Genomic DNA, 11,902 nt, shown 5'->3' with positions numbered 1-11,902 from the left:
TGCTTGAGTAATGCAGCACTGTTTGCACTTTTGATTTATGTATTTGCACTTTTTGACCTCAGTACTGCAGTATTAAAATAAATGTTATTAAATCAAATTGTTCTTTTTCGTTATTATGGGGATCGATTCCTGGGCCAGTGGTTACAATGGTGGGGCCAGTGATCCTCAAAAGCCACTGGCCCTCAAATTTCCCTTATTGTCTACCCCTGTGTAGTTGTGATGGGAATTTTGTACTTCATGTAGAGGTATGTGAATTGAAGTCTTACACAGCCCTATTCAAAGTATGTTTAACGTGAACCTGTGACCTTGTTTTATGACCCATGTAATGTATTGAGTAATCACTGAAGGTTATCACTCCCTTCTGTTAATTATTTCTTTAAGTGCAGGAGGGCATAAATTAGTAGCTTTCAGAGTGAAAACACACCCACAGAGACAGATAAAAACCAAGCTTTCCTCCTCAGAAATTGAGTCTTCACTTTGTAACTGACCTGCATGTTGCTCTGTGAATGCTCCTCTTGTACAAGATTAAAACCTTGTTTGAACTTTGAGCTGACTCCGATCTCCTTCCTCCAGTTCTAAATTATCGCAGAATTATTTTAACATAAGTCGCTTTGGACAAAAGCGAGACAAAAGACAGGAAGTTCTAAAAACAAAGACTTTTATTTTGTAAACAACAAAAAACATCATAGTGTGAGACACCTGTGTGTGTGTGTGTGTGTGTGTGTGTGTGTATACTGTATATGTTTATGCGGCTTTGTAAAACTGTGTTTTTCAGTGTGTACCTGTGTGTAAGTGTTCATGTGTGTATGTTCATGTCTGTGTATCTGTGTGTAAGAGTGTTCATATGTGTCTATGTGGGCTTGGTGAGCAGCTGGCTGGAGAAGTCGAACAGATCTTTGTTGACTTTCTTCAGAGTTTGAACTTCTTCCTCGAGCTCAGCGACTCGAACCTTTGTGTTCTCACCGTCACCGAACACCGACTGAAACACACACAGAGAGAGAGAGAGAGAGAGAGAGAGAGAGAGAGAGAGAGAGAGAGAGAGAGAGAGAGAGAGATTACTGTACATGAAGCGATAAACAAACATTAGCACTGGCTAACTACTGCTAGCTGCTGGCTTACTGTTGATATGGAGCAGATAAATAGAGATCTGAAGCCCCGCCCCCTCCTGATCAAAGCTTTGTGTGGTAGTGATGAAGAGAGACAGATAATAATAATAATAATAATAATACATTTAATTTATATAGCGCCTTTCAGGGTACCCAAGGGCGCTTAACAAAGTGGAACATACAAAACAAAGAATAGACAATAATAAACTTGAGTCTGGAGGCCCTGTGCACACAGCGGGGGCGACGCAGGAGACCAGAAGATTCAATCCCAGCGATGGAGCCCGGGAGAAGCGACAGCAGAGGTCCAGGAGCTCCTGTGCTGAGCATCCGGAGATCACGTCAGCAGCGGCGGAGCAGCGACCATCCAACATCGCCGCGAGCCGTGGGAGACCACAGCAGCACAGGAGGACGACACAGGAGCCAGGCGGCGAACAATCCTGAGGCCGTGGTGGAGGGAGGACCAGCGGAGCACTGCTGGACAGCCCACAGAGCACTGAGCATGCCAACCGTTCAGGTGTGCAGCCTTCAAAGTTTGTAGCACAGTCCCAGAGCTTGTAGAGACAACTTGGCTTTCTTTTTTCAACAGAAAAAGCAGTTTTGCAACGGATTGAGAAGCAGCGATATTCACGCCAGCGTCCTCTCGCATCCGGGTTGCCATGGAAACTTGTATAAATAAATGATGTATTGATCCTGTTTGAATTGTGTCATGAATCACACAGATGATGTTTATCAGTTTGTCATCAAACTAATGAACTAAGAAACATTGTGGAGCTGCTCCTGTATATGAGCAGCTCACAGAACTGAACCAGAACCAGAACTGCAGCTGTCACTATGAGCAGATTTATTGTGATGTTCATCTTGTTTACGAGCTTTTCTGAGCCCAGCTGGCTCCATGTTGGTGTTGGTTCTGGTGCTGATGAGAACACGCTTTAACACAAAACTATATGAGGTTTGACTTTAATACAACAAACTGACAAACATCATGTGTGATTCATGACACAGTTCAACAGGATCAATACATCATCTGTCTCTCTTCAGTCACTTCTGATCTACTGTCCCATGAGCTCCACTGGACGCTAGCGGGACTTCTCTACAACTAATGACCAGACTGAAGCCCCGCCCCCTCTCACCTTGTCAGTCACAGCATTCATCAAAGAGTTCAGCCTATCAGCTTTCTGCAGGTATGTCTCCTCTTCCTCCTAAAGACACAGGAAGACCATTTCAAAATAAAACAAATAAGGTCTGCATTCTCTGCAAAATAAAATAAAAAAGTGAATCCATTTTCAAAATAAAACAGTCAAATTTTGAAATAGAAAGGTTGAGGAGTTTTATTTCAAAATAAAAAGGTTTTTAATATAATTAGCGCCTCCCACAGGCAGCAGAGTTCATTACAAACAACATCCTGAAGTGTCTGAACTGTAGTTAAGATAAACACGCATAGTTTGTCCTGATGGTAGCACTAGAAGAAAGCTAATACAGTCAATGGAGTCACCCACTCTACACCTGCGGACTCACCTGTGTGTAGAGGCCGATTCGAACACACACCTCTCCCGACTCTCCGCCGTCGCCCTCGGAGGCGTGCAGGTGACGGCTGAAGCGCGGCAGCGGGACGGCAGGCCGACTGTCGGGCAGGAACATGTTAGCTGGAGCTGCCATGATGACGGCGTTTGTCACCAGACCTGCACACACAGACAGGAAGTGAGGTCAGAGGACTACAGTTCCACTGTTACCATGGAGACGGTATGCCTTGAGCAAAAAGTTTCTAGACATTCATTGAGTTTAACAACAGCTCAAACTTATCATCATTACTGATCAATGAGGACTAATCAATAATTCATTCAGGTCATGAAACATGCGAGTGTGTCGGAGTCGAACTGACATCTAAAACTGAAAAGCTTTTATGGATCAATGATTCAATATTGATTTATTTTAGCCGTACTGCAATCAGAGGGATTGACCTGAATTACAACAATGAAAGAGAACGATTGGTTGATTCTGATGCTTCTACACATAAACAGACCAATGAGCTGTCAGCTGACATGTGACATCAGCTGAATGAGGATGAGGATGGAGCCTGAAGGCAGCGAAGAGCAGATCAAAGTGAGGAAGAATTTCTTCAATTTGTAACCTGAAATAACCCCGAAGCTGCAGCAGAGACTGAAATACTAAAAATACTACAGTTCACCTGAGTGAGAACTCGTCAGAGCCAATATAATTTAGAATCAAACATATATTCTGAACATTTAACGGATTGAAAACATCACGATGACTGAAACCGTCAGTTTGATCCGCTCATCAACATCGTGTTTATTCACTAAAGCTGGTTTTACATTTTAATAGTCTTCATGTTTCTGAACAGCTTCACTGTAATAAGCAGCCCACAACATATTTCAGTCATCATGACCTCACTTCCTGTCTATGTTTATGTTTCAGAATAAAGTTAATGATGTTTTCAGCCTGTGGGTTCAGAAGAACTCCTCTGAGCGCTGCACTCCTTCACTTTATTTTTTGTATGGGATGCTTCAACTCTTGAACCCAGCAGCTGATCTCTGATTGGTCCATTAGTGTCAGTCTTCTACAAACACAAAGTAAATCATCGGGAGGCTTTCTGAGCTCTGATTGGACAGATGGATCGGACTCATTTTTCAGTGCAACAGCGAGTCGGCCGCCTGGATCACACTCGACTTCCTCTATCGGCCGACACTTTACAGATTCACAAAACACTTCATGTTTCAGTTCGTCGTCAGCAGATAAAAATTCTGACATTTGATCAAACACCTAAAATACCAAATGTCTCTCAACATAATCCAAGCAGCAGCAATCCTTTAACACGACCACCATCTCTCTCTAACCTTCATCGACTCATTTTTGTACCACAGCTTGGTTAAACTTTGAAATGGAGATTGAGGAAAATAAAGTTCTGTTCTTTTTTCAGTATTTGTTGAGAAAATTGTCGATGACACTATTTTTTCATTTTAACATCTTCATGTTCACACTCGTCCATCAGAAGCAGCTCTCGTTAGCTTCCTGTGACCTCAAGCTAATGAAACATTAATGATCCTGCAGCTTCAACACTTTTCTCTTTCTGAATCCAACAAACTGACGAGAACATCATCTGTGAAGATTCACCGTCAGTCGATGAGCTGTAGTTGGTATTCAGCTGAACGTTTCAGCAGCGACACCAGGAGACGAGGTGAAGGCTGAGTGAAAATCTGATCATCAAACTTTCATCATAACACTGACAGGAGACCGAACTGAAGAAACTCACTCAACACATATTCTTCATTTATTTCCTCTTCTGGTGCTGTGAGTACTTCTACTCTCAAAAGATAAATCTTTAGAGCTGCAACACTAACATTTATTTAATGTCCTGTCAGAACGTGTGAAGTGAAAACAATTGGATCTGTAATGTCCTGACCAGCCCAGGTGTATCTGTCAGGAAACACAACTGGGAAACCTACCGAACCTCATGATGAAGATCTCAAATTAAAGAGCACTGTTCTCTGTGTAACTGGTGACTCACAGAGCGACAGCCTGCTCCAACATCACAGAGTGGACACGTTCTTCATTAACTTCAAGTTCTGTTGAAGCTTCTGTAAAATATTAAAGCTGCTCCACTTCTGATTCTTCAGTAAAACATTTAAGCAGCTCCGAGTCTCAGTCCAACTTCATGTTCGCTCAAAGGCACTCTCAAACTTTGTCACTCAGGGTCAGGTGGTCATCACTGACATCACTGTGATGTCAGTAGGACTGTATCAGACTCCGTTCTCAGCTCTGGACCCAGTCTCTGTTCCAGTCCCCAGCTGTGGTTCTGGTCTCTAGTCCTGGTCCTAGTCTCTGTTCCAGTCCCCAGCTGTGGTCCTAGTCCCTGTTTCAGTCCTCAGCTGTGGTCCTAGTCCCTATTTCATTCCTCAGCTGTGGTCCTAGTCCCTGTTCCAGTCCCCAGGTGTGGTCCTAGTCCCTTTTTCATCCCTAAGCTGTGGTCCTGGTCCCTGTTTCAGTCCCCAGCTGTGGTCCTGGTCCCTGTTTCATTCCTCAGCTGTTATCCTAGTCCCTGTTTCATTCCTCAGCTGTGGTCCTAGTCCCTGTTTCAGTCCTCACTTGTAGTCCTTGTCCCTGTTTCATTCCTCAGCTGTGATCCTAGTCCCTGTTTCAGTCCTCAGCTGTGGTCCTTGTCCCTGTTTCATTCCTCAGCTGTGATCCTGGTCCCTGTTTCAGTCCTCAGCTGTGGTCCTAGTCTCTGTTCCAGTCCCCAGCTGTGGTCCTAGTCCCTGTTTCATTCCTCAGCTGTGGTCCTAGTCCCTGTTTCAGTCCTCAGCTGTGGTCCTTGTCCCTGTTTCATTCCTCAGCTGTGATCCTGGTCCCTGTTTCAGTCCTCAGCTGTGGTCCTAGTCTCTGTTCCAGTCCCCAGCTGTGGTCCTAGTCCCTGTTTCATTCCTAAGCTGTGGTCCTAGTCCCTGTTTCAGTCCTCAGCTGTGGTCCTTGTCCCTGTTTCATTCCTCAGCTGTGATCCTGGTCCCTGTTTCAGTCCTCAGCTGTGGTCCTAGTCTCTGTTCCAGTCCCCAGCTGTGGTCCTAGTCCCTGTTTCATTCTTAAGCTGTGGTCCTAGTCCCTGTTTCAGTCCTCAGATGTGGTCCTAGTCCCTGTTACAGTCCTCAGCTGTGGTCCTACTCCCTATTTCATTCCTCAGCTGTGGTCCTAGTCTCTGTTCCAGTCCCCAGGTGTGGTCCTAGTCCCTGTTTCAGTCCTCAGCTGTGGTCCTGGTCCCTGTTTCAGTCCCCAGCTGTGGTCCTGGTCCCTGTTTTATTCCTCAGCTGTGGTCCTGGTCCCTGTTTCATTCCTCAGCTGTTATCCTAGTCCCTGTTTCATTCCTCAGCTGTGGTCCTAGTCCCTGTTTCAGTCCTCACTTGTAGTCCTTGTCCCTGTTCCAGTCCCCAGCTGTGGTCCTAGTCCCTGTTTCATTCCTCAGCTGTGGTCCTTGTCCCTGTTTCATTCCTCAGCTGTGATCCTGGTCCCTGTTTCAGTCCTCAGCTGTGGTCCTTGTCCCTGTTTCATTCCTCAGCTGTGATCCTGGTCCCTGTTTCAGTCCTCAGCTGTGGTCCTAGTCTCTGTTCCAGTCCCCAGCTGCGGTCCTTGTCCCTGTTTCATTCCTCAGCTGTGATCCTGGTCCCTGTTTCCGTCCTCAGCTGTGGTCCTAGTCTCTGTTCCAGTCCCCAGCTGCGGTCCTGGTCCCTGTTTCAGTTCTCAGCTATGGTCCTGGTCCCTGTTTCAGTTCTCAGCTGTGGTCCTGGTCCCAGTTTCAGTCCTAAGCTGGTCCCTGGTCCTGGTCGTGTGGTCCCTGTTTGGACTCAGAGACTTTTCAGGTCCAACTTAAACAGAAGTTCAATAAAAGTAAAAGATTCAAACTGAGGTGAAAATCTGTGACTAAATAAAACCTCAAACGTTCCTTCAGATAAATTGTGTTTATGTTTGCTGCTGTGAAGGAAACTGGTCTACAGTGAAGGTCGGAGCTCAGGTAGACTGTAGGATGGTCCCACCTGCTGTCAGGTGCATGTTGTGTTCATGTCACATGACCGCTGACAGCGACTGCTCAGCTGAACTCTTCTGCAGCTCATAGTGTCACAAGGAACAAACCTCACAATGGAAAGACTTTGAACTCAGCTTTTAAAAACCTCTTAAAGAGAAATAATGTTGGTGTTCCACTGAGACACAAACTGTTTGGACTCATTACCAACTGATTAATAATCATTGATCTTTGATCAGTCAGTATGTGACTTCTTAGCTGATCCAGAACAGACTGACTGTGGTTTATGCTGTTGAAGGCAAACGTATTACTTGTATCCATGAGACTGAGCGACCTGTTTGTACGAGTCTTTTGCTCCTTCAGGCTTTAAATCCTCTCAAACATGAAAACAACATGCAGAGCTGTGATGTTCAGGAGATTAGATGTGAATTTAAATGTGTAGCGACCAATAAAAGCAGCGACCTGTTTAAAGCAAGCAAAGCAGCAGCAGCTTTAGTCTGCTTAGCCTCCACTTCAATCTCTGTAAAAAAACATTTTTATTCTTTCACCAGAAACAACTCTTGATTTGCAGCTTATCAGAAGGAAGCCACAAAGACAGAGTGGCTCTCTGCTCTGCCTTCAATCAGGAAATCAGCAGTCGAGCTGACGAGGTGACGCTCTGCCAGACTCATTTCACGCCAACAAAAGCTCCAAATCACAGCGAGGAAACATGTGGGAGTCGATCTACTGACGCTCGGGGAGCAACAACCTTCAATCCTCCCAGAAAACACTCAAATCCCTCAACAATACAAGCCGATTCGACTGGTGTTTTACTGGACGAGGTTTCCTGCCTGCAGCGCCAAGCCTCGACATGCTGTCACTCCAACTTCCTGTCTGGGGACTTTTTAAATTAATTTCCCTCAGATTACCTCAAGGATCAATTTAAGATGACAAGCCACTCGAGGAGCAGAAGATGTTTGCAGTAATGAGTGAAGGAGCTGCGTCACGCTTATTGACGAACCCACTGCCGAACGTGTGATAATTAAAACAAGAAGCAGCACATTTACATACTGAAGGAAACCGGTCAGGTGGACAAAGCAGAGCGTGAAGCACATGACTGAGCCCTGACCAGGTGTGTCTTCAACCTCACCTGCATACTTTCAATCCTGTAACTGAGGAGTTTAACCTTTATGTTGGATCTTACAGTCAGAGTGTTGATGAAACTAAAATGATCTTCTGCTTATGATGGATTCAGTTTCACCCTCAGAGCTTCTCTTACTGGATGATTATTATTATTGGATAAACTTTAGACTCGTAGACCGACTGGAAAATCAATTTCCCGTCTCTGGCCCAGCTCTCACGTGGTTTGGGCAGTACCTACCCGGAGGAACACAGTGTGTTTCCTCTCTGCTCTTCTCTTTATATTTCGCCTCTAGGCCAAATTATACACAGTCATGGAATTTAATTTGCACTGCAGGCTGATGATACGCAGCTCTATGTGCCCGTAAAAGCTGAGGATGATTCCCACATTAATAATTTAGAGGCCTGCTTGCTGTGAAAAACTCGATGTCAATTCCTGCGCCTGAATTCTGATAACGCTGTTGGTCGCTCGACAAGAACACCAGTTTGATCACTGACAGAAACTCTTGACAACTTTGTGTTTTGATCAGCACATTAAAGAAATCATCAACATCACCTTCTTTGGCTTCATTCATTCACTCCAGGCTGATAATGAGATCATAATTCACAGGAGTGGATGTAATGTTGTAATGTGTAATGTTTAGTTGTTTGGTCTGTTGTGTTGATCGCACTAAAAGTCTTCAAATGCTTCTGAACGCTGCAGGAAGAGTAAAGAAATGGAATCGTATAACATCAGTCTTAGCCTCACGTCATTGATTCAAGTCAGACTTTAAGCAGCTTCTGCTGAATTACACAGTTGTAACTGTATTTGCAAATGAGAGTTAAAAGATGGCTTTTCTTATCGCATTGCTTTTCTCTGGAATAATCAGACAGTGCGAGTCTGTTCAGGCATTTAAATCTAAACTTTACCTTCAGCTATTTGCTTATTTTTGATTACCCGTTATCATTCTCCTTCTGGGGGGTCAGCTTTTCCTCAGTTTTCCTCAGTTTTCTCCAAATTCAAGGTCTAAGGTCAAAGGGTCTCATATGCCGCTTTTCCATTACATATGCTGTCCTGGCTCTATTCAGTGTGACTCGGCCGGCAGCCCGGCACAGACGGGATTTTTCATCTCAAGCACAAATGGGCTCCCTCATTGAATGTGAGTCCTAAAACAATGGTGTGCTTGTCTCGATCCCCGCAGTGCTATCGAAGAATCACCGCTAACAAAGTGGCTCCACTTATTCAGTTTCAAACACGCTTCATTTCCTGTAACTTCTTCACAATAAAAGCGCCCCATTATTTAGTCATTTAAAAGCTTTTGTCAGTAAATAAACACAACTCCTGAACCAGCTGTGAACACAATGAAACAGTGAAACACAGCAGAGGTTTGAAAGAACAAACAGGACGAGAGAAACTAAAGAGATTCAGTTAGAAGCTACAAAAGTACTGAGAGCTGAGCACACTGACTTTTAAAACTTCTTTCTCTCAGGTTTCCTGCACAGATATGAGTTCAGCATCGATTTGAGGGGGAGATGGGTGCTTGTCATGGGTTGGCTGCAGTCGTGAAATGTCACGGTGGCCCGCTTGGAGGCGGAGTGTCTCTGGCTCAACTTGGCTCTGTAAAAGCAAATCAGCGCGGCTCGGTTTGACTCCGGGTTGAGTTTTGGCACGGCCAAAAGCGTGACAGATGAGGACTCCTCCGACGGGTGAGGACTCCGCCGCAGCTCCGACGGGGAGGACTCCGTTAGACTAGGTTTTAGACTTTCTTTATTTCTCATTCAAAAGTACACCTCACAGTGCAGATCAAAACGAAATTTTGTTGCATTTGGCTCAGTATAGCATAGAATAAAGACAACAGCAAGTATTTACATAAAATACACAAAATAAAAAGTGTAAACATAAATACTATATAAAATATAAAAATATATTGCACAATGTGTAATATTATATTGCAGTCCTGTGAAGCAGTCCTGAGTGGGTGTGTGAGGGAGGATGGGGGTATTTTATTTTGTGTTCAGCAGTCTTATGGCTTGAGGGAAGAAGCTGTTGTAGAACCTGGCTGTTCTGCTACGAGGCTGCAGAACCTCTTTCCAGAGTCCAGGAGCGAGAACAGTCCATGGTGGGGGTGGGAGGTGTCTCTGCTGATGTAATGAGCCCTGGGGTCAGGCAGTGTTTTTTTGCAATGTCTTGGGTGGGAGGAAGTGAAGTCCCGATGATTTTCTCTGCTGTCCTCACCACCCTCTGCAGGGACTTCCAGTCAGAGGCACTGCAGGCTCCTGACCAGACAGGGATGCAGCTGGTCAGTTTGCTCTTTATAGTGCCTCTGTAGCGCCTCTGCAGCTCCGACAGGTGAGGACTCCTCCGCAGCTCCTTTACACTGTGGACTGACTTCCTGCTCAGGGTCTCAGGACATTTCAGGACAAACAGCAGATAAACATCTGTGTTTAGTCACTCAGACGTTAAAGATTGAAGAGTTTCCTGTGAGCGCAGACTCTGCAGATGTTCTGCTGAAGTGTCCTTGAGCAGGATGGCAAGCTTCCACCTGCTGCCTCATTAACAGTCTCTGAGGACGAAGCTGACATGCTCAAATGTAAATGTGAAGAGACACAAACGGGGCTGAAGGCTGAGGACACGCCCCTTCTGTTAACATCAGAGTGGGTCAACGAAACTTCGCTCTGGTCGCCACAACGATGCGCCATGAATAATTCACAGAGAGACACAGAGGGGGTGATGAAGAAGGACAGTCAGATATCCTCCAAGAGTGATATCAAAGAACTCTTTGAGATGCTTCCCATTACTTGTTGGAAAGAATTACACTGATTTATACTGGTTCACAATTATATTATATTCACAGGTTATATTTAATATAGACATGAAAGTTTAACAGAATCTGAATGAAAACAAAAACCAACCAACATTAAACCCTAACCCTACATCAATGTGTTTAATTCAAAAAGCTGAAACTTGTGATGATCTGCAGAGTTTTAAAGATAAATGTTTGTCTCTTTCTTTATGGGTTGTCCAAGTTGGTTCTTAACACGTCGTTAAAAGGTTTTCTCACTTCAACATGTCCTCACTGCTGTAAATCATAAATAAAATGCTTCTGCAGTGAAACGCTTCCTGTCTGGATAAAACCAGTCTGTGATGGGGTTGGAGGTTTGTACTGAAATGCTAAAGTATATTTCTTGCTTGTTGTGGTAATAGACCTGCAAATTATCTCTCACTCAATTACAAATATTGATCAGCAGCTTGGCTCTGGCTGCTAGAATTACACTAATGGTCAAAATCTGGTCCAACATAGAGACATAAATCAGACAAAGTGTTAGAGGCTGAAGAGCTGCCAACACACTGCAGAGAAAACACCCTGCAGACACACACTGACTCACCAGGAGAAGACACTTGGACTCTCAGGGACTGACCCGACAACACACCAGGGGCCTCATGTATCAATGTTGCGTATGCACAAAAACGTGGCATACGTCATTTTCCACACCAACGGTCAGATGTATCAAAAGTAAAATGACCGTGGAAATGTGCGGTGCCCCACGCCAGCTTCATGGCTGGCGTACGCACGTTTCTACAGCTATTGTTCCTTTGGCGACACTTTGAGTGGCGGCTATTGAGGGCACCTCAATGTTCACTGGACCGTTGTCGAGGTCCAGTGAACAAGTTGTAGAGGTCTGAGGACTAGTTGTAGATGTCCAGTCAACACGTTGTAGAGGTCCAGTAAACAACTCACATTTCTTTTTTTTTGGTGTTTATCCCTGACGAGAGGCTACCAAATAATACAGGTCTTCGCGTCTCGACTTCATTTAATAGCATTTAGAGCTCAGACTCATTGAAGTTGTGCTTCTTCCCTTTACTCATGGTGTAAATCTGATGGTGCAGAGAGGGGAATCCCTGGTGCAGGCCCTATTTAAATTAATTTGCATATTAAAATGGAGGCGTGGACAGGGAGGAGTTTAGCACTTCTACATGTGCGCTCAAATCCACATTGATTGGGATGTACAAAGGAAAAGTGCTTGGATCGATGCATACGCACACTTTGATACATCTGATTTTTTTTGTGCGTACAACAGTTTCTGGATTCTAGCGTACGCCATGTTTCAGTAGGAAATCCACGCAAGTCTTAGCACATGAGGCCCCTGGACTCTCAGGGACTGACCCGGCAAC

At 44.7% G+C, this 11,902-nt stretch overlaps 1 protein-coding gene across 1 annotated transcript in view; it reads right to left on the bottom strand.

The window, feature by feature from the left end:
• Positions 1 to 641: 641 nt before the first annotated feature.
• wdr18 (WD repeat domain 18) overlaps positions 642 to 11,902 on the bottom strand; it is a 37,092-nt gene continuing 25,831 nt past the window's right edge. The window contains exons 8-10 of the mRNA XM_084354291.1: positions 2,622 to 2,785; positions 2,237 to 2,305; positions 642 to 979 (exon numbers count right to left, since the gene is read on the bottom strand). Coding sequence (XP_084210417.1) covers positions 851 to 979; positions 2,237 to 2,305; positions 2,622 to 2,785 — 362 coding nt within the window. The 3' untranslated portion in view covers positions 642 to 850. The remainder of the gene's footprint in view (positions 980 to 2,236; positions 2,306 to 2,621; positions 2,786 to 11,902) is intronic.

This window comes from Pagrus pagrus (assembly GCF_965226575.1).
Source record: "Pagrus pagrus genome assembly, chromosome: 6".
Classification (NCBI taxonomy): Eukaryota; Metazoa; Chordata; class Actinopteri; order Spariformes; family Sparidae; genus Pagrus; species Pagrus pagrus.
This window is presented reverse-complemented; position numbering and strand designations above follow the sequence as displayed.